At 57.6% G+C, this 22,333-nt stretch overlaps 1 protein-coding gene across 2 annotated transcripts; it reads right to left on the bottom strand.

The window, feature by feature from the left end:
* Nucleotides 1-1,307: 1,307 nt before the first annotated feature.
* On the bottom strand, nucleotides 1,308-20,366 carry GALNT17 (polypeptide N-acetylgalactosaminyltransferase 17). 2 transcript variants are annotated; one of them, XM_029082811.1, is made up of 11 exons: nucleotides 20,114-20,366; nucleotides 16,774-16,957; nucleotides 13,942-14,108; nucleotides 13,265-13,439; nucleotides 10,529-10,726; nucleotides 9,498-9,615; nucleotides 6,009-6,194; nucleotides 5,546-5,683; nucleotides 5,008-5,103; nucleotides 4,251-4,418; nucleotides 1,308-3,853 (listed from the first exon to the last, which is right to left on the bottom strand). In XM_029082811.1, the coding sequence occupies exons 1-11, from the start codon at nucleotides 20,349-20,351 to the stop codon at nucleotides 3,725-3,727; spliced, it is 1,797 nt and encodes a 598-aa protein (XP_028938644.1). In that variant the 5' UTR covers nucleotides 20,352-20,366; the 3' UTR covers nucleotides 1,308-3,724. The 2 variants fall into 2 exon arrangements, with proteins under 2 accessions (XP_028938644.1, XP_028938645.1); XM_029082812.1 differs by lacking the exon at nucleotides 4,251-4,418.
* Nucleotides 20,367-22,333: the final 1,967 nt, after the last annotated feature.

Consider the following 22,333-nt stretch of genomic DNA (forward strand, 5'->3'; position numbering starts at 1 on the left):
TGGACACAGACCCTGTCCCATGTGGGGCTCACAGTTTCAATCTCCATTTTACAGATGAGGGAACTGAGGCCCAGAGAAGTGAAGTGATTTGCCCAATGCCACACAGCAGACAAGTGGTGGAGCCAGGATTAGAACCCATGACCTTCGGATGTCCAGGCCTGTGCTCCATCCACTATGCCGAGCTGCTTCCAAGTACAGAGTGTGCAAGCTGGGGGTGGGGAGAGAAGAGAGTGGATATGGAGGAGGGAGAGAACTGACAGGGGGACCTGAAAGCTACTGGTCAAGAGGTCCCACATGATGCAGAGAGGGTTGGGACATCTTTGGACGTTTTTCAGGAGTGAGGGGATGTGGGCTGAACAAACCTTTAGGAAAATGGTGCGGACAGAGGAGTGAAGTAGAGGCTAGAGAGGGGTGGGACTGGAGGCAGGGAGAGCAACAAGAACGCTTCTAGTTACCACCCATCTCCTTGATCCCATTCCTACCCAAATTCCTCAGACTCTTACACTTACCGCCCCCACTTCCTCTCCTCCGACTCACTTCTTAACCTTCTACAACCTAGTTTCTGCCTCAGCTCACTTCTCTCCTACAACCCAGCCCAGATACTTTGCTCCTCTATAGTGCTTAACTTCTCCCTGTGCCTCTATCTTGCTTATCTCGCCTCTAACCCCTTGCCCACGTCCTCCCTCTGGCCTGGAATGCCCTCCCTCCTCAAATCCAACAATTACTCTCACCCTCTTCAAAGACTTACTGAAAGCACATCTCCTCCAAGAGACCTTCCCCGACTAAGCCCTTCCTTTCCTCATCTCCCGCTCCCTTCTGCGCCGCCCTGACTTGCTCCCTTTGTTTTTCCCCCCTCTTCCCAGCCTCACAGCACTCATGTCCATATCTGTAATTTATTTATTTGTATTGATGTCTGTCTCCCCCACCTCTAGACTCTAAGTTCACTGTGGGCAGGGAATGTGTCTGTTTATTCTTGTATCGTACTCTCCCAAGCGCGTAATACAGTGCTCTGCACACAGTAAGCGCTCAATAAATACAATTAAATGAATTGGGTGCCTGCTGTGTGCAGGGCACCACCTATGTGCAAAACACTGTGCCGGGAGACTGTTATATGCAGAGCACTGTTCTGGGGACCTGCTATGTGCACAGCACTGTTCTGGGTGCCTGCTGTGTGCAGAGCACCGTGGAACATACAATGGCAGAAGGAGATACAGTCCTTGTCCTCAAGGAGTTTACAGTATCAGAGCAGACAAGCTGTTGCAAATTGCCAAATGTTCAATAGATAAAAGAGTCAGGGCACAGGTAAACATGGTGAACACAAGCGAATAAATTATTTCCAGATTAAAAAGGGGAAGAGGAGGAGGAGCTGGAGCTAGCTAGAGAAATGGAGAGAAACGGAGTGAGATGGAGAGAGATTGAGAGAGACGGAGGCGACTGGAGAGGAAATGCAGAGACAGAGTGAGGGGGAAGGAAGCCTGGTTGGAGAACAGGGTGGGGGCAGGGAGGGAAGGCCCCCGTGGGGAGCCCCTGAGGGAGGGGAGGAGTGGGGTGCTGGGGTGTTGTTTAGGGGAGGGAGAGGGGTCCCAGCCCCCAAGTCACCTCATGAGAGGTTCCCCTCAATACTACATCCATTCCCCCGCCGCCTCCCGATAGCAGGTGGGCGTGTGGGGGGAGGGCCACCAGTTGGTCGGTAGGCCGGTCCAGCCCAGCGGGTGCGCCCCTTCCCCCTGGGCCAGCACAGAGACCATGACCTCCCGCCAGCCCCGTGGGTGCCCCCCCCCAACCTCTGCAGCGCAGACAGATCCAGTGCCAGAAAGATTTGAGGTGGGGACTGGGTGGGGGGGGGCGGCGGGGGCTGGGCTATGCCTGGAAGGACCCAGGCAGGTGGGTTCCTTGGGGCGACGAGGGTCATGGGAGCAGGAGGCTGGGAAGAGTGAGAACCAGGAACTCAAAGACCTGGGTTCTGGCCCCAGTTCCACTTCCTGTGTGATCTTCTGCAAGCTACTTAACCTCTCCGGGCCTGTGTCCACCTCTGGAACAAGTCCCTCGCTCCTAGGCCAGGAGCTCCATGTAGGAAGGAATCTGTGTCTCATTTTCCTGTATCCATCCAGCACGTAGACCAGTGCTCGGCACAGAACTGGTGCTGAATCAATCCCAGAGCCAGCTAATTTGGATCCTCTCTCTCCATCCACTCTATTCCTTCTTCCTCACCTTCCACAGCCTCGGGGTGTCAGTGAGAAAAGCAGGACTCCAGCCTGTTGCCCAGGCTAAAATTTATTCCCCACGAGCTGAGGGGGACGGCAGAGGGACCACAGGGCCCAGTACGGCCTGAGGCTCTGCAGTGCGGTCAGCATGGGGGACTGTCATAACTGGCCAATGATGAGCCAGCCATTGATGGGACATGGAGATGTGTCCCCGGCCCCTAGCCCCACGAGAGAGTCACTGGACCCACCAGGGGAGGAGAGGAGAGGGTGACAGTGGAGTCATTCTGTAGGGACACACCTGACCCTCATGAGCACACACACACACACATACTCTTTCTCTCTCTCCCCTGGATGCATAAGGGCCTTTCTGTGACAGAGGGGAAGCAGAACTGGGGTCAGGAGGGGTGTGGCCCCACAATCCAATTTCACCACCTGCTTGCAGGTGACCCTGGTGTGGGGCAGCCGTGCCCTTTCGATGGAGAGAAAAACCAGTGCCCTGCCCCCAGCAACTCTTCCCCTGGCACCTCTCCCCCACAGCCCCCTGAGCCCCAGGCCAGGCAGAGCCAGGGGGCTGCAGATTTCTGTCCTGTTCCCCACGGGCAGGCCCAAGGCTCTGGGCTCGCGCCCCAGCTGTTCAAAGTCCGATGGGGCTCGGAGGCAGGAGGGGCAGCTGTTTCACTGGGAGGGACCGGGAGGGCGGGTGGGTGTGGGGGTCCACAGCCTTGCAAAGGGCAGAACAAGGGAAGGGGATGGGGTAGAGAGGGAGACAGAGAGAAGAGTAAGGAGGGGAAGGGGGAGAGAGGGAGAGGAGGAAGAGCGGTGCAGAGGGGGCCTCTCGCCTGAGGTCTGGCCACTGCTAGGAGCAGTGGGAGCGGCATTTGGGGATGGGTCGGGAGGGGGACCTGTGTCCTCTGGGCAGGAGATCTGGGTTCTGGGGAGTGGGAAAGGGGTGGAAGGGTGGTCCAGCCCGGTCAATTGTCCAAAGAGACTTCTCAGGGGCCACGGGCTGACTCCACGGCTGACCTTGCATTCTTGAAAAGTCCCCGGCGCTGCCCTGCACTCAGGGCGGGTTCACCCGGGGGCCCCCATGCTGCCCGTCGATGACTTGGAGATGGTGGTCTGGAACCGACGATCTGCACTGGTGATCTGGGGCCGGAGGTCCAGGGCCAGTAGCCAGAGGTGGTGACCTGGAGCAGGCAGTCCAGGGCCAGCGTCCTGGAGCCCGTGAGCTGGTGATTCGGGGCTGGTGATCCAGAGCTGGTCATCTGGAGCCGGTGATCCAGGGCCAGCGACCCGGAGCTTCAGAGAAGGCGGTTCAGGGCCGGAGATCCGGGATCAGCGGTCCAGGGGTCAGTGGACCGGGGGCCAGTGGGCCAGAGCCAGAAATAGAGATGCAGGGCCGGGGGGAACCCCCTGCTACAGGCCCACAATCCTGAGAAGACCCTGCCGGAACCCAAAGCCCCCACTTCCCTAGACCCCAGATCCCAGGGCCCAGCTCTGGGCTCGGAGACCTCACTCCACTACTTGATGAAGTTTTTGATGGTCCAGCGCTGTCCGGTGCAGCTGCGGAGGGTCAGGTCCAGGCCAGAAAGCCCCCGGCTCTCCACCTCCAGGCAGCGGCCCGTGCCCTTGTTCATGACGGCTCCGTTCTGGGGTCGGGGGGAAGAGACAGACACAGGGAAGGGGAGGTTGCCACTGGTGTCATCTGTCTGCAGCCTCATCATCGTCCCAGTCGCCCCACACCCTCCCACCACAGTCCCTAAGGCACTTTGTGCATCACCCTGGGACCCAGGCAGGTTCTGAGGGAAATCCCCTGCCGTGGGGAGTCGGTTGGGTCAGGCGGTGGAGCCACGGCAGCCCAGACCCTGAGGAAGGACGGCCTCAGGGGCCGTGGGCCACCGTCATTCCGGAATTTGCTACCAAGCCGGTGACCTGGTGAAGACGTCTTCCTGGGCCAGGCGCTGACAACTGGGGAGGGCAGACAGGATGGCGAGGCGGGTGGATGGGGTGGGGCGGGGGTGGGGGTAGACAGGATGGGGTGGGCACCTGGATGAAATGCCAGCGCTTGTACAGGCTGCTCTTGACCTTGTCGCAGTCGAGAAGCTGGGGAGAGCGGGTCTTTCCCGTGTCCACCAGGCAGCGGGTGTCGGGCAGGAGTGTGGTGGTGCCCAGGGCCCCCAGGTGCAGGAGCCCCTCCCGGGTGTAGCGGGCGAGCTGTGGGCACAAGGTCCGGCCAGTTGAGGGGCGGGATTAGTGCACCTGGGGGTCTGGGATTGGACAGCCATTGGGCATTCGTCTTCTCCTTTCTGGGGGAGGGATGGCCCGGGAGGGGTGGGCCGGGGATGGCTCCTGAGTGGGGCTGTCCTGCAGCACCTGCAGCTCTGCCCACAGAGGTGGCCGCCGTGGGCAATTCCCAGCCACACGGGTAGGTTTGGGAGGGAGAGTTACCCAGCCTGAGGCCTCCCACGGGGAGCTCGGGGAAAAGAGTGTGGTGCTGGGCTACAGAGAGTCTGAGATCATGCCTCAGCTCTGCCCTGACCTGCTGCATGGTCTGGATCAGGTCGCACAACCTCTCTAGGCTCCAGAAGAGGGTCCAACCTTGCGTCCCAGAGATGGAAAGAGCAGTGCCAAGGACCCCGCCTCCCACTTCCTGACTGGCATGCTCAGACACAGGGTGGTGGGGGCGAGGTGGGGGGAGCAGGGGCTCGGGCTGTGCCAATGTTGGACCCACCCAGGGACACACGAGGGGACTGGGTAGAAGCGGAGGGGCTCTCCCCAAGAACCGCCCGGTGCGCAGGCTCACCTGCGGCCCCCAGCCGTGGCACGGGTAGAGGATGGCCGTGTGGTTGTCCTGAGGGCCCTGGTCCAGACACACATCTTTCGCCTTGTTGTTGCGAAGCTGTGGGACAGACAGGAGCCCGAGCTTGCTATCGCTTCCAGCGGCCAGGCAGAGGGGGGGAGAGACCCTGCTGGTGGGCGGGGGGGAAGAGACCCTGCTGGTCGAGGGAGGGGAGAGACCCTGCTGGGGTTGCGGGATGCGGGGGGAGGAGAGAGATCCTACCAGGGTGGCGGGGAGTGAAACACTCTTCTGCGGGAGGGGAAGGCATGCTCCTGCCGGGGAGGGGCGACCCTGCTGGGCTGGGTGGAGAACACAAGGCAGGGAAAGGGTTGGAGAGTGGGTTCCCTGGATGCCCCCTCCCAGGCCACATCTACCCTGGCTGCGACTCCAGGCTCTCTGCCCCCGCTGCAGGCCGGGGCCCCGTGACCACCCCCACTTAGGGCACATGAGGTGGGGGGCGGGAGGGTGGGGCGCGCTCGGGTCCAGGCCTCGGGACCGGTACCTCCCCATAGGCCACGGTGTTGTTGTATCTGCGCATCTCAGGGTACACGTGGTCCAGATACCACTGGAAGCTCTTGCATTTGAGGCTCTTGCGCAGGGCTCTGCGCTCGGACACGTCGCCGATGTCGATCCCCGGGTTCTGTGGGGGGAATGGAAAGGAGGGGGTCAGGGTGCACGATTTGAGTGGCGGGGACGGAGCTTTGTGGGGGGATGGGGCTGAGGGAGGGAGGAGGGGGCAGAGGGAAGTGAGAATTGTTGGCATCGGCAATGGGGGCGGAGCAGAAGGCGAGAGGAGAGGGGAAAGGCATTGGGGGAGCGAGAGAGGGGACTGTTTGGGTGTTGGGGACGGAGCTGGGGCTGAAGGCAAGAGGAGGGGGCAAGGCTGGGGGGGGACAGCAGCAGTCAGCATTTAGTACAGTGCACTGCACACAGGGAACGCTTAACCAGTACTGTCACTACTGAACCTCGAGGGGCAAGTTCCACGCGATGTACACGTGGGACTTGAAGTCATCCATCCAGACTTCGGCCACGCGGAGAGCATTCCTCTTGGTGTAGAAGCCAATGTTGTTGTTGTACGGCTTCTTCCGGCGCTCAATGTGAGCCACGCGTGAACACGGCAGCACCTCCATGCTCCCTCCACACAGCCACACCTGCGGGCATGGTCCGGTCAGGTTGGGTGCAACCTCCCGGTCAGCTACCGGGGGAAGGGGGCCGGCCGTGTGTCCGAAGCACAGCCTGAAGGGTGGGTACCCAGAGAGGGGATGACGGGAGGGACGGGGGGTTGGATGGTCCGTTCGGAGTCACTGGGGGAGAGTCAGGGGTGGAAAGGGGAGGAGTCAGGTGGTCCGTGCTGAGTTACTCGGGGAGAATCAGGAATGGAAAGGGGAGAGTCAGGGGTGTGGGGTGGTCCATCCCTGACTCTAAGGGGGGCATCAGGAGGGCAGCCAGGACCCGATTCCTGCCAGTGTCCAGATGCTCTTTCAGAGACAGTCCCGTCCTGCCTCCCTCTGGCAGTGATGCCTGAGTGGAGGCCTCTGAAGGATGAAGGAACGTGGTGTGGGCAGGGGGACCCTGCTGGTCACAATAGCCAGATAATAATAATAATAATAATGTTGGTATTTGTTAAGCGCTTACTATGTGCAGAGCACTGTTCTAAGCGCTGGGGTAGACACAGGGGAATCAGGTTGTCCCACGTGGGGCTCACAGTCTTGATCCCCATTTTACAGATGAGGTAACTGAGGCACGGAGAAGTTCAGTGACTCGCCCACAGTCACACAACTGACAAGTGGCAGAGCTGGGATTCGAACTCATGACCTCTGACTCCAAAGCCCGGGCTCTTTCCACTGAGCCGCGCTACTTCTCTAGCCAGCCCCAGCCCTGGGGATTAAGGATGTGAGTTCCATGTGGGACAGGGACTATATCCAACCTGACTAGCTTGTATCTACTCCAGTGTTTCGCACAGGGTCTGGCACATAGCCCTTAATGCCACAAAAAATAGTCAGCAGTATGCCATAAGGGTCTGTCCTCAGCCCCTGACCCCCAATTTTCATCTGGGATGCAGCGCAGTCTCCTTCAACGTTTCCTCTGCCCTCTCTGGGTTTCAGATTCCCACTCTCAGCATTCCATCCAGCAGCTATTTGTGTCTCCTGCTGTCTTCCAATCTCTTCACGGGCGAGTGCCATGTTGATGCTGGGAGACTAACGACATTCCTGAACTTCACTGTCTGGGATCCCATCCTGGCGTTTGGTATCGAGTATAACCTGTAATGTGATGCTGGTGGAATTACCCTGCAAAGGGTCCCGGACTCACAGGGGTAGAGAAAGTTGGAGAATACTACGGTTCTGTAGATCTCGAGCCTGGTCTGGAGCCTGATACCTTGCTGCCATTATACTCTGACAATCTCCCAGAGGATGTGCTGGCCTTTTGACCAAATGCGTCACTGGTCAGTGGGATGCTGAAGTAGCAGAATTCTGTGACAGCTTGTAGCTGTGTAGACAATAGAGTTTTGCTTGTCTGTATAGCTCATCTCCATTCAATTTTCTCCGGATTTATTACCAGTCTGGACTCCCCCTCTAGACTGTTAGTTCACTTTAGGCAGGGAACATGTCTACCAACTCTGTTATATTTTACTCTCCAAAGTGCTCAGTACAGTGCTCTGCGCACAGTAATCGTTCGATAAATATGACCGACTGATTTATCATACCAACTGGCTGATTTGGTGAAAAGGTTTACAATCATTTGCATTCTGTCCTCTCCCCACGGGGCCCTGAGCCAGGGGAAAGACAGATCACCTGTTCTCATGGGGCTTCTATGCCAACTCACCGGGAAAGCCACACACAAAGAGCAGAAGGGCAACTAGAGACTGGATCCAACGGAGAAAGCAGGAGGTGGCAGAGGCAGGTGTGTGTGTGTAGACATGATTCTAGTCCCACCTCTGCCCGGACCTGCGACTGTGTGACTTTGGGCAAGTCAGTTAACCTCCCTGAGCCTATTTCCTCCTCTGTGAAATGAGAAGAACCCCGCCCGATCTCTGCCTCTTTCTAGACCTCAGAAACCCAGTGGTCATGACAAGAGATCACTGCTGTGATTGACGGTACTTAGGGGAAACCCACGAGCCACCTCCAGTTGAGGCCTTTCTGCCAGACAATCACTTGTGGGCACCCCATTGGCCCCTCGGACCTGACCCCAATCTCTGAGAAGAAACCAAGCTTGTGACTTTGGGGGAAGTACAGTGCTTTGCACACAGTAAGCGCTCAATAAATACGATTGATGAATGAAATGGATTAAAGCGAGATGGAGCGAGACACACAGAGGCACATAGGGAGGGAGACAAAGAAACAGAGACATACGCGGGGAGAGACAAGGAAACAAAGAGACACAGAGAGCGAGGCAGAGACATAGATATGGAGACACACAGAGAATCAGAGGCAGAGGCACAGAGATGTACAGAGAGAGCCGAGGAGACGCGCAGGAAAAGAGAAACAGAGCTAATACATAGGAAGAGATCCACAGAGACATGCACAGAGAAACACAGAGATAACAGTGAGAGATCCACAGAGAGGCAGGTAGGAAGGCAGAGAAGGCTGAGAGGCTCGAGAGGCAGATTGCAGCGGGACTGGGTCTCTCTCCAAGGCCATCAGGCAGAGCCAAGCAGATGTTGCCGGGGTTGTCCCGGGGCTCTGGTGGTGCTGCTGGAAAGGCCCAGGCAGCGGCAGACCGGCCCCCTGCAGGGCCCTGAATCAGTTTTCCATCCTCTTAAACATTCCAGGGTAGTATGTGCATTTCCACTCGGGGAGGAGACAGAAAATGTGAATAAAAGTTCTGTGAGGAAAATTCTTCCAGACACTGGAGCCAGCATGGCTCCAGGGCCTGGCCCCACGGCGGGGCGGGAAGGAGACATCTACTGGGTATGCAGCTCCTAGACCGACTGCAGGAGGTGCGTGCCACAGGCTTCCTGGGCTGGGCGCATCTCCCCAGGCCGGCCTGCCGAAAGGGGACTGGGGACCCAGATCCGTGCCCTCCTGCCCCACTCACCTTGTCGACCTCCCACTGCCCCGGGCACCCGGTCTACGCTGCCTGCCCAGATCCCAACCCCTAGCCCCTGCTCAGGGAAAGGAGTCTGGGGCTGTGGGTCCAGAGAGCCCCTCCTGTTTTCTGACCTGCAGGGGGACCTTTGACCTCTTAGCAGGGAGACCTATGGCCTCTCAGACTGGGGCCGGGGACCGTGACCGAAATGATTAGCCTTCATCCACCCCAGTGCTCAACACAGGACCAGCAGCAGAGTACTCACTCAGGAAATCCTGTCATTTCACAATTACCCATCTCTCTGGGCCTCAGTTTCTGCATCCATGCAATGGGAGGATCATCCCTGCCTCTTCCTGTCCTGTGGGCACTCCAGGAGGACCAGACCTGGATCGGGGTTGGGGGGAACTTGGAGCCGCCTGGGCACCCACCTTGATGCCCAGTTCGATGTTCTCCCCTCCGTACACATCCATCCCAGGGTCCAAGAGACCCACTTCTCCAAAGAACTTCCGGTTGACCACGAAGGAGCAGCCGATCATGGCCGGAGTCCTGGGGATGAGGGCGGGTGGGCATATGGTCAGTCCAGGGGGTGCAGGGAATGGCAAAGATAAGATCTGACTGTCCCCCTAGAACTCCACCTCCATTCCAAGGGAGCCCCTTCCTCTTCTCCCCAAACTCCTCCTCTTTCTCTCCCCAATCCTTTCTCCTCCTCTTTCTCCCCTATCCTCCTGCTTCCCTCCCTCCTCCTCTCCTTCCCCCCAGTCCTTTCCTTCCATCTCCTGCCATCCTTTATACTTCTCTGCCCCTCCTTCCCCAGATTGCCTGCCTCTCCTGCGATGCTGGGGTTCAAAGGGCAATTCTGTGGCTTCACTGACCAGCTCTGGCCCCATTTGCCAGAAGATCTGTTTCTTATGAGGATGGGTTCGGCCCTGCGTGCAGAGGAGGAACAAATTTAACACCTGGGAATTTAACACCACGGGCAACAATTCTGCGTGTGTGGGTGTTTGTGCACGCACACGCGCGCATGCACGCATCCCGAGTGAGTGTATCACAGTGAGCCTGGCTGCCATCCAACACTCCGTGAGATTATGAGCTTCACCCCCTGGGTCAACCCTAAGGCCCACCTGGTCATGGTTCTTCCCTCTCCCCTCCATCGCTGACTCTCCCTCAGGGACCCAGCAAGGACCACCCCACACCCATGACCCGGCTGGACCACCAGACTGCCAGCTGGGTGACCAGTGGGGGCCGGTTCTCCCGCTTCCAAGCTATAAGAACAGGTAGCTTTAGAACCAGATCCCAAGCTATCAAGCCCTCAGCCCTGCACCCATCCCCAACCCCCAATCTCAGCCCTGACTCCAGGCTCTTCTCACACCCCCACTCCCACCCCCTGCCCCCAACCTCAACCCCCAATCATTCCCATGCCCCCCAGCCCCACTCCAACAAGCCCCCGGGAACCCCCTACCTGATGGGCAGAGAGGGGTCTCCGGCATCCCACCAGTCCTTGGGGGGGCTGATGTACATGCACCACAGCTCCCAGCTGTAGCCGTGGGCCGAGTTCTCGTAGCGCTGCACCTCGAAGCTGTCCTGTCGAATGTTGTCTATGGAGGGCAGGATCACCCGCCTCTGGTTCTCCTGGATGCGGGACAGCACCGGCTCCGCCCTGAAGGTCAGCGCGGACGGGGTCAGGGCCGCCGAGCCCGCGGCTAGGAGCCGGGGTGCCCCCCGCCTGAGGGTCATCCCTCCGATCAACAAATGGCATTCATTGAGCAATGACTGTGTGCAGAACACTGTGCTAAGCGCTTGGTAGAAAGGGCACAGGCTTGGGAGTCGGAGGACCTGGATTCCAATCCAGGCTTTGCCACTTGTCTGCTGGGTGACCTTGGGCAAATCACTTTACTTCTGTGCCTCAGTTGGATTAAAACTGTGAGCCCTACTTGGGACAGGGACTGTGCCCAACCCAATTATTTTGTACCTACCCCAGCGCTTAGTACAGTGCCTGAAATATAGTAAACACTTAACAAACACCATGAATAAAATAAAAATAGAAATAAACAGAATCGGTAGACCCATTCCCAGCCCACGAAGAGCTCTCCTTCAGCTCCTCCCTCCCCAGCTGCCTCTCCTGGCTCAGGCAGCACTAACATTCAGATGGCGTACGGGGGTGCTTCCCTGCTGGGGATATTCTTATCGGCCTCCCACATTCCAGGGGAAGCTCCTCCCGGGCAGGAGATGTATCTCGGGTGTCTGTGGGATGCTTCCAGGTGCTCAGTACACCGCACTGCCCCCCGGCCCCCAAAGGCACTCAGTAAAAGCCACCAGTGCTATTACTCTGCCTCCTCTGTTGGAATGGAAGCTCCTTGTGGGCAGGGAAATGTCACTTTGTTTTGGGGGGGATTTTTTTATGGGATTTGTTAAGTACTGCCTATGTGCCAGGCACTGTTCTATGTGCTGGGATAGATATCTCCCAAGTGCTCAGGACAGTGCATCGTACCAATGGGCACTCAATAATTTCCATCCCAATCCCATTCTAATCCACACCCTCTGCTCCACTAACCCCTTGCCCACGACCTCCTTGTACCTGGAACTCCCTCCTCCTGCACATCCAAAAGTCCACCTCTCTCCCCACCCTCCTAAAAGCACATCTCCTTCCCTGACTGAGCCCTCATTTCCCCTTTCTGCCCACCCCCCTGGGTCAACTATGTACTTGGCTGAGTACCCCTTAAGCACTTCGATACTCACCTCAGCCACACAACGTTTATGCCCATGACATTATACTCTACTATTTCCCCGGTCTAGTTTATTTTAGCATGTCTTCCTCCATAGAGTGTAAACTCCATAATTTATTTCATATTTATTTATATTAATGTCTGTCTCCCCCTCTAGATTCTAAGTTCATGGTGGGCAGGGAACGGGTCTACCAACTCTGATATACTGAACTCTCCCAAGGGCTTAGTACAGTGGTCTGCAAGGAGTAAGCCCTGATAAATACCACTGATTGATTGTGGGTAGGGAATGGGTCTGCCGATTCTACTGTATTGTCCCTCTGGTCTATAGGCTTGTTGTGAGCAGGGTATGGTTCTGTTATATTGTTGTGTTGTACTCTCCCAAGTACTTAGTACAGTGCCTTGCTCAGCATGGCTTAGTGGATAGAGCATGGGACTGGGAATCAGAAGGACCTGGGTTCTAATCACGACTCCACCACATGTCAGCTGTGCGTCCTTGGGCAAGTCACTTCACTTCTCTGGGCCTCAGTTACCAAATGGGGATTAATAAGAGTGTGAGCTTCATGCGGGAGAGGTACTGTGTCCAACCTGATTAATGTGTATCTACCCCAGAGCATAGAACAGTGCTTGGTACATAGTAAGCACTTAATGAGTACCATAATAATAATAATTATTATTATTCTAAGTGCTCAATAAATACAACTGTTTGATTGATTCTTTCCCAAGTGCTTAGTACAGTGCTCAGCCCACAGTAAGCACTCAATAAATGCCATTGATTGATGGGTATTTAATTGGACAATGGTACTGCTGTTCTGGCCCTCAGCACCCAGGCTGGTTGGCGGGTGGGGAAGTGGGGGCTGGGAGAAGGGGCTTGGAGGAGCCCCTGTTCCCCAGCTGGACCTGCCCCCTACCTTACTCGGTTCTGAGGCCCGGGACACCCCCGCCCTGGGAATGGGGCCGGTTCGTCCCCACGGAGCGATTCCGACTGGGTCGCTGCTCGCCTTCCCGGTCCCGTTTCCATCGTTTTAATTAATTGGTTTAATTGATTTTTTTCCTTCGGATTTAATTTAGTTGATTCATGGAGCCGTGCGCTGGAAATGATTAGTGCCATGAAGCCAGCATCCGAAGGTCCTGCATAGTCCGAGTCAGTCTCCTCTCTGTCAGGGGACCCCGCCCCCAAGACCCTGCCCATGCAGGCAGCCCTGACGGACACCACTGGGGAATCCCCCAGAGACCACCAGGGACCCTTTCCCTGCCCCCAAAGAGGCCACCAAGGGACCCTGAAGAAACCGCTGGACACCCCCCTGAAGAGACCACTGGGGATCTCTCAAAGAGACCTCGGGGGATCCCTCCCAAAGAGACCATTATGGACTCCCCCATGGAAGAGACCGCAGGAAGTTTGTGTCCTAGTCTCCCTGCTAGTGCCTGCCCTGCCCCTGCCACCCCTCTCCCCCGCCACTGGGTAGGGGACCTACCAGCCCGCAGTGAATTCCACGTGGGCATCGAAGAAGCCGGTGACTTGGCCGCTGGCAGCTTTCCAGCCCTCGATCCGAGCGCGGATCAGCCCCTCCCGCTTCTGGTTCCGTACGACCTTGACCAGCCCGGGATAGCGCTTGTGGACGTATTCTTCCAGTGGCCCCTTCAGCTCCTCTGTGGGCACAGGCACCCTGAGACCTCATGCCCGGCCTCTGTGCCCCACTATGCCCCCAGTGCCCAGCCTCTGTGCCCCATCGTGCTCTCTGTGCCCTGCGTGCCTGGCCACACCCCCCTGTGCCCACCCCCTCCTGTGCCCGGCCACACACACACACACACACACTCACACCCTACATTCATTCATTCAATTGTATTTATCGAGTGTTTACTGTGTGAAGAGCACTGTACTAAGCATTGGGAAAGTACACCTCCTATACCCATGCCCGGCCACACCCCCTCGCACCCGCATCCATCTGGAGGACCAGATGTGGGAGCAGTGTCCCCAGTGCTAGGGGTGCTAGATAGGGTCGGCAGGATTCAGACCCTGCCCTGCAGGGCACGGACTCCCCTGCGCCCTCCCCGCATCCTTCAGCGGTGTCCTTGCCCTCCCAAGCCCCCGGCTACGCCCTCGTCTTCCCATGCCCCCTAGCCACGCCCCGGTCCTTCCCCCAGCGCGAACCCTCGTCGCTGTTGTCATCCACCAGGATGATCTCTTTGAGCAGGTGGGCGGGCGTGTGGTTGACGGCGCTGTGGACGGAGCGCAGGATCACGGACAGGGCCTCGTTCACGAAGATGAAGATGATGGAGATCTGCGGCAGGTCCTTGGCATATTTCAGCTCTTTGCACCTGCCAGAGGGAGCGGAGGCGGGAGCAGTGGCAAGCGGGGTTGAGTGACGCTTCGCCCCCTCCTCCGCCCCCTTCCTCCTCCCCCGTCCTCTCCCCACAGTGACCCTCCCCTGTAGAGTCGAGGGCTCTCGGCTTCTGGGGTCTTCCAGGCCTTCTCCTTCCTCATCCAATCTGGAGGCTCAGGACCCAGTAGCCCCCCGGCACTCTGCACACAGTAGCCTGGGAAGCAGCTTGGCCTTGGGGAAAAAACCCAGGCCTAGGAGTCAGAAGGACCTGGGTTCTAGTCCCAGCTCTGCCCCTTGCCTGGCTGTGTGACTTTGGACAGGTCCCTTCACTTTTCTGGCCTCCAATTCTTCAACTGTAAAATGGGGATTCAATACCTTTTTTCCCTCCGACTTAGACTAGGAGCCCAACGAGGGACAGGGACCGCATCTGACTTGATTAACTCGTATGTACTCTACCATCTAGAAAAGTGCTTGACACATAGTAAGTACTAATGAAATACCATAATCATCATCATTATCAGTGGGGGCCCGATACAGCACTGCACACAGTAGGTGCCCGGTGCCATGCTCTGCACAAAGCACTCGCCCAGCGTACAGCACACAGTATGCAATTAGTAAAGCACTCTGTACCCTGTAGATGCCCAGTCTGGCACCTGCACTCAGCAGATGTCCAGTATAGTGCTGTGCACTCCATAGGTGCCCAGTTCAACACTGCCACAGTGGGCGGCCAGTACCGAACCTTATACACACCAGATACTCTGAGCCTCTGCCTCTGGGACCCTTCCACGAGAGGCCACTAGGAGCCAATAGGTGCCATCAGATACTTTGGTCTTGGGTTAGTCATAACTACGGTCCAGCCCCTCCGCCTGAGAGATGATCCTCGAGGGGCTTAGACGGGATTATCTCGGGAGAACGAGTCTACCAAATCGGTTATGTTATGCTCTCCCAAGCACTTAGAACAGTAAGCACTCCATAAACACCATTGACTGATTGAATGACTGACAATTAGAGAAGCAGCATGGCCTAGTGGGAAGAGCATGGGCTTGGGAGTCAGAGGTCATGGGTTCTGATCCCGGCTCCGCCACTTGTTTGCTGTGTGACTTTGGGCAAGTCACTTAACTTCTCTGGGCTTCAGTTACCTCATCTGTAGGATTAAGACTGTGAGCCCCATGTGGGACAACCTGATAATGTTCTATCTACCCTAGCGTTTAGAACAGCGCTTGGCACATAGTAAGCGTTTAACAAATACCATCATCATCATCATCATCATCCCCCCCTTTAAAGCCTTATTAAAGGCTCATCTCCTCCAAGAGACCTTCCCTGACTAAGCCCTCTTTTCCTTTTCTTTCATTCCCTTCTGCGTCGCTCTGACTTGCTCCCTTTAGTCATCCTCCCTCCCAGCCTCAGGGCACGTCTGACCATATCTGTAACTGATTTATTTCTACTAATGTCGGTCTCCCCTTCTAGACTGTAAGCTCATTGAGGTCAGTGAATATGTCTATTATACTCTTCCAAGCACTTAGTACAGTGCTCTGCATTTGGTAAGAGTTCAATAAATAAAATTGAATGAATGAATGAAATTCAGGAGCAGTGATCCTTCATTCAATCAGGGGGCTAAAAGGGGCTGGGACAGAGGGGTGAGCGGATGGTCTCAGCCCGACTGCAGCCAAGCAGTGGTAACAATCATCCCCGTTGCCAGAGTTATATGGGGCCAACGGTATACAGCGCTGTGGCCTAGTGGATAGAGTAGGGGCCCGGGAGTCAGAAGGACCTGGGTTCGTTCATTCATTCACGCAATCGTATTTATTGAGCGCTTACTGTGGGTTCTAATGTCTGTTGTGTGTCTGTCTAATGTCTGTTGTGTGACCTTGGGCACGTCACTTCACTGGGCCTCATTTACCTCATCTATAAAATGGGGATTAAGACTGTGAGCCCGAGGTAGGACAGGGACCGTGTCCAACCCAATAAACTTTAATCAACCCCAGTGCTTAGAACAGTACTTGACATAGTAAGTGGTTAACAAGTATCATTATTAATATTATTCCTGAGCGCTTTTTGTGTGCAAAGTGCTATACTGTGTGGGCTTTAATCTAATAATAAATATTAAATAATATATAATAGTTATTCACTGGGTCCCTGCTGGTGCAATGTACTGTATTGGGCACATGTATTTAATCCCCATTTTACAGTTGAAGAAAGTGAGGCACAGAGAAGTTAAGTGATTTGCCCAAGGTCACTCAGCAAGCAATTGGCAGACTCAGGATTAGAACCCAGGGCTTGTGACTCCCAGGCCGATCTCCTTCACTGCTTCTCACTAGGCACGCTGCCTTGGCCCTGCCTTGTGTAGCTCACCGTGCCAGGCACCTCCTGGGTGTTGTGTTGGGTGCCTGCTGTGTGCAAGGCATTATGTTGGGCACATGAAGTGTGCAGGGTGCCGTGCCGGGTGCCTGTCATGTGCAGTACACTGTGCCAGGCACCTGTTGTGTGCTGTGCACTGTGCCAGGCACCTGCTGCGTGTAATGCACTGTGTTGGGTACATGGCATATGCAAGGTGCTATGCCCCGTGCCTGCCATATGCAGGGCACCGTGCCGGGCACCAGGGGAGCAGCTGGAAGCAGAGCCCCCGCCTGGTGGGCCACCAGTGGCAGCGATGTACTCACTTGGTTGGCCGATAGTCCGGGATGGCACGGTCCAACGAAATCTTCTCACTGAGGAACGAGTTGTAGCCATACTTCTCGTGGGGGCCCTTGGCTCTCTCCTCCTCGGCTGGGGACAGCGTGGCGGGCAGACCTCCCCGCCCGCGCCCACCGTAGCCCTCGATGAGGCCTAGGGACTTGGATAAACCTGCAGGACAGCCAACACAGAACCCGTCATCGGAGTCGTCGGGGCTACTGGTCGCCGGGTAAGCGCCAGCCACCCCAGCGCCTCTCCATCGGCCGCCCCGGCCCAGGGCCACCCCAGGCTGCTTCCCCGCCAGGGGCTGCGAACACAGTGGCCTCTGGTAACTCTCAAGGCCATCCCAGCTCCCACACCCCAGCGCCTGCTGCATCCCTTGAACTCCCTGCCCCTGCCTGGGCCCGCTCTGTCCCTGCCAGCCCTGGGGGCCTCAGAAGAGAAGGGGGCCAAGGCTGGGGGGGGAGGAAGGGAGTGACCCTCTGGGATCTGGCTGAAAATCTGCAATGCCCACTCAGTGGTCTCAGTGACCTTCCATCTCAAAATATCTCAGGTTCTTATTTATTTAGGGAAACACCATTAAAGTGACCAGGTTTGGGGGAGCTCAAAGTGGGACTGGGGACAGGGTCCGGGAATGGCAGAAAGGTAAGAGTGACCCCAGATCACTGGCTTCAGCATCCTTCCCTCCACAGTGACCCCAGATGACTGCCCTTGACCTCCCCACTCAATGATCTCATGGCTTCCTCCTTGATCACCGCCCTAGACTCCCCACTACCCTGTGACCTCATCTCATGCCCTCCCTCGCAGTGACTCCAGATCATTCCCCCACCCCCGCAAAAGATCCCATGCCTCCCTCCCAGTGACCCCAGATAACCACTCTCACCCACTCCACAGATATCCCCCATCCCACCAGCAAGACCCCAGTTGCTCAAAGTCCCCGCCAGCCATCTGTTGGCAGACCCACACCCACAAGCCTCCTTTCACACCACTGCAATCCGGCTCCCCGCCACGGCCCAGTGCAGCTCCTTGCCAAGGCAGGGCTATTTTGACTTCCCAGCCACTCTCGGGGCAAACTCACCATCTTGGTCTGCCCTTTCATCATCAATGCAGAGCTGATTAAGGGCCAGGACAGAATGCAGGGAAATAACCCCTTCAGCTAGAGGTATTTGCTCTTTCCCTTCCCCAGGCCATCCTTTCCCATCCTTTAAACCTCTAAAATCCTGGACTGGTGTTAAGGAACCTCTAACCTCCTCCCCAAACCCAAACTTCTCTGCCCCCTCCTCTAGCTTCCCTTCCCTCTGAGCCCTCCCAGCTTCCCTCTTCTAATCCCCAATTTCCCCTCCCCACCCCTAACTCTTCCAGCTCTTCCCTTGGCTTCTCCTCTCACCCCCTAGTCTCCCCGCTACCCCCCTACACCAACTCCCAGTTCTCTTCCCCTTCCCCTCCTCCAGTCCCCTCCCCCAGTTCCTCCTTCCCCAACACTGGCCCCTTCCCCCAACTACCCTTGCCCTTCCTAGCTCCCCAGCCCCTAGCCCCTCCCCCAGATCATCTACCTTGGAAAAAGCTCTCAGGCTTGGAAAAATTTCCTTGTGGGCAGGGAAGGTGTCTACCAACTCTGTTATTCTATAGTGTCCCAAGCCCTCAGTACAGTGCTCTGCACAGAGTAAATGCTCAATAAATACCATTTCCCAGAGGTGCCCTCCTGACTCTCACTCCCATGTTGGTTCCACCCAGGACCAACACCATTGACCCAAGTCCCTGCCTGCTGACCTGCCTGCCTCCTGGCCAGAGACCAGACCTTTAATCTCGCCTATCTTCTCTTCCTTTCTCTCCCGTTTCACTGTGGAAACGGGAACTGTTATGGAAACTCCTGCCAGTGTGGAAACTCCTTCCAACCCCACCCCAGTGTGGCACTGCCCTGGCTTCCCAGCCACTTTGAGAACACTTTGAGGGTCCTTACTGGAAAGCAAATCTTGGGGAGGTTCTCCACGGGCATCCACTCACAGGAAAGGGTCTGTTGGAAAATCCGGGGACCTTGCCCCCCCCCTTCCCCCGGGGGAGGCCATCCGGTCCAACCCCCTGCCTGCTCAAGGGACGCCACCCTCCCTTGGCCCTTGGTCCCGCCATGTGCGAGTATATGTGGGAAAAGATCCGGTCGTGCAGTAGTGCCCCCCCACCCCCACCCCCAGGGTCCCCACCTCCAGCACCGCCCCAGTGAATTCCATTCACTGTCCCTGAGCTCAGGTCCCACCCAGACTCAGCTGCATCTCAGCGAGGGGGCAGCCAAAGTTAGAGTCAGAGAGCCGGGCCCGAGTGTCCCAGCGGCTGTCCTCTCCATCTCTGGGGGCCCCAGCCCCACACCAGGGCAAACTCAGCCTGGGGCTGTTTGCCACCTGCAGGACCAGACTCTGGGTGTCCCTCTGGATCAGTTGGGCTTAGAACTCCAGTCAGGGCGGGAAGAGAATTCTGAATCTCTCTGCCCCAGGGTCACCCCCAACCTACCCCTGGAATAACCCCATCCTGGCCTTACCTTGCCCTACCCAGCCCCAACACGGCCTATCCTGCCCCTGGAATAGCCCTGTCCCTGTCCCCTGCCCTGCCCCAACACCACCTATCCTTCCCCCGGAATGATAATCAGCGTGGCGCAATGGAAAGAGCACGGGCTTTGGAGTCAGGGCTCATGAGTTCGAATCCCAGCTCTGCCACTTGTCAGCTGTGTGACTGTGGGCAAGTCACTTAACTTCTCTGTGCCTCAGTTCCCTCATCTGTAAAATGGGGATGAAGACTGTGAGCCCCACGTGGGACAACCTGATTCCCCTGTGTCTACCCCAGCGCTTAGAACAGTGCTCTGCACATAGTAAGCGCTTAACAAATACCAACATTATTATAATCCTACTAAAAATAATTATAACGATGCCATTTCTTAAGCGCTTACTATGTGAGAAGCACCGTTCTAAGGACCGGGGTAGATACAAGTTAATCAGGTCGGACACAGTCCCTGTCCCATATGGGGCTTCCACTCTTATTCCCCATTTTACAGACGAGGTGACGGAGGCCCAGAGAAGTGACTCGTCCAAGGTCACACAGCAGACCCGTGGCGGAGATGGGATTAGAACCCGGGTCCTTCCGACTCCCAGGCCCCGGACTCTAGTCGCTAAGCCATGCCCTGCCCTTTCCATCCCTCCTCGCCCAGCCCATCCCCAACAGGGCCTGTCCTACCCACTGCCCGGGGAGTAACCCTGTGCCCCCCCCCGGCCTGTCCAGTCTAGTCCGGCCACTGGACTGGACAGGGGGTGGGCAGGGGTCAGTCAGGCCGGCGGACCCTACCGTTGAGCTGTCGGTAGACGATGTCCTCCAGCAGGGAGAGCCGCTTCAGCACCGCGTCCTGGACGGGGCCGGGGCCTCGGGGGCTGCGGGGGTCCTCCTGGGCCCGGGGCTGGGGCTCGGGGAGGGGGTCGCCGGTCCGCACCGCCCCGGGCCGGCACTTGGCCAGGAAGAGCACGAAGCCGGCCACGGCCACCAGGTTCAACGCCAGCAGCCCCTTGACCCTCCGCAACGAAGCCATCCGGAGGGGGGGGGGGGGGGACCCCGGCCTGGGGACCCGGGGGGCGGAGAGAGAGACCGGGGGCCTCACCCGGCCGGACGGGGGGGGCGGACAAGGGGAGACACCCCCCCCCGGGGGTGGGGGGCTGCGGGCAGAGACCCCTCCCCAGCCCAGTTTCTTGGCGGGGAGGGGGGCGTCGGTCACCGCCGCTCAGGAGCTCGCCCCATCCGCCCGGCCGGGGGAGACCCCCTCGGACCCGCCCCGGGACCCCCCAGGCGGGGGTCGCCCGAGGGGGGGCGTCGGGGACCGGTCAGAGGTCCGGAGTGACGGGAGCCCCTCCCCCGCGGGGCCGGGGCCGGGGAGAGGGGGGCGCCGGGGGCTCCGCAGCGGGTCCCGCAAAGGCCCCGCAGGTCCGGCCCGGTTGGGCTCGGGGCCCGGCCAGGCGGGGGGCTGCGGGGAATTCCGCCCCCTCCCCACCTCCGGCTCCTCCTTCCTCCCTCCCCGGCTTCGGTTCCGGACCTGGGTCGGGGGTCCGGGGGTCCGGAGGTCCGGGGGTCCGGAGGCGGCCGACGGTGGGAAAGAGGGTCATGCGGCCGGGGGAGCCCCGGCGATCCGAGCTGTCCAGCGCGGCCGGCGAGGGAGGGGAAAGGGAGGAGGGGCGAGAGAGGAGGGGGAGAGGAAGGGGAGAGGAGAGGGAGGGGGCTCACACGTCCAGCCCCGCCCTCCGCAGAGCAGAGGGGGCGAGGGCTGGAAGGAAAATCCGGACGGGAATTCGATCGGAGGCCTCGCTGGCCGGTGTGGGGACCCCTTGGCTCCGCGGACAGGCCCAGGGACGGCCAGATCGAAGACGAGGGCGACGGCAATCTGGGCCCAGAAGACTTGGATAAGGTCATCGGTCCTCGCAGAGTGGGCAAGGGGCAGTGGGGCCTGGGGTAGGGAGACAGGGAAAACCCTCCTCGGGGGCAGAGGCAGGAAAGAGGAAACAATCGATCAACCATCAGTCCGTCAGTGGAGCTCACTGAGCGTCTACGGTGTGCATAGCGCTACGCCAAGCGCTTGGGAAACCACGGAGATGGTAGACACGTTCCCCGCTCCTTAGAGCTTACAGTCTAGAGGGAGAGGCGGACATTAAAATAAATTATGGATGTGTAGGTAAATGCTGTGGGGATGAGGGTGGGGAGAATATCGAATGCTTAAAGGGGACTGATCCAAATCCACGGGAGTCACAGAGGGAGAGGGAGTAGGGGAAAGGAAGGCTTAGCCTGGGAAGGCCTCTTGGAGGAGGTGGGATTTTATTAATAACAATGATAATAATAACAATAATGGTAACTGTTAAGTGTTCACTCTGGGGCAATCAAGGTAATCAGGTTGTCCCACGTGGAGCTCACAGTCTTAATCTCCATTTTACAGATGAGGCCACTGAGGCACAGAGTAGTTAGTGACTTGCCCAAGGTCACAAGCAGACAAGTGCAGAGACGGAATTAGAACCCACATCCTCTGACTCCCAAGCCCGGGCTCTTGCCGCTATGCCACGCCGCTTCTGGCTTTGGAGGTAGGGAGAGCGGCGGTCTGTCCTATACGAAGGGGGAAGGAGTTCCTGGCCGGAGGGAGGACGCGGGCAAGGGGTCAGGGATATCTCACCCCACCTCGTTCTGATGAGATCGAGGAACGGGGAGTAGGTTGATGTAAAAGGAGTGAAGTGAGCTCGCCAGATTAGAGAAGGACATCACCTAGGAAGTGTAAGAATGGGAAAGCTGACGGAGTGCTTTAAAGCCAATGGTAAGGAGTTTCTGATGGATGCACAGGTGGACGGGCATCCCTTGGAGGTTCTCGAGGAGTGGAGAGATGTGGATTAAATCTTTTGTTTCATTTTTTTAGAAAAGCGATCCGGGCAGCAGAGTGAAGTCTGGACTGGAGTGGGGACAGACAGGAGGCAGGGAGATCAACGAGGAGGCTGATGCGGTGTCAAGGTGGTATATGATAAGTGCTTTATGGGGTAGTGC

Source organism: Ornithorhynchus anatinus, chromosome 17 (assembly GCF_004115215.2).
Source record: "Ornithorhynchus anatinus isolate Pmale09 chromosome 17, mOrnAna1.pri.v4, whole genome shotgun sequence".
NCBI classification, from domain to species: Eukaryota; Metazoa; Chordata; class Mammalia; order Monotremata; family Ornithorhynchidae; genus Ornithorhynchus; species Ornithorhynchus anatinus.

Excerpts from the sequence above, each read along its gene's own strand:
- GALNT17 (XM_029082811.1), bottom strand. The coding sequence starts at position 20,351 with ATGGCTTCGTTGCGGAGGGTCAAGGGGCTGCTGGCGTTGAACCTGGTG. Across the intron at positions 10,727-13,264 it reads GTGGAATTCACTGCGGGCTG|GGCGGAGCCGGTGCTGTCCC; the intron begins GTAGGTCCCCTA and ends GCTGACCTTCAG. Across the intron at positions 4,419-5,007 it reads GCCACGGCTGGGGGCCGCAG|CTCGCCCGCTACACCCGGGA; the intron begins GTGAGCCTGCGC and ends TTGTGCCCACAG.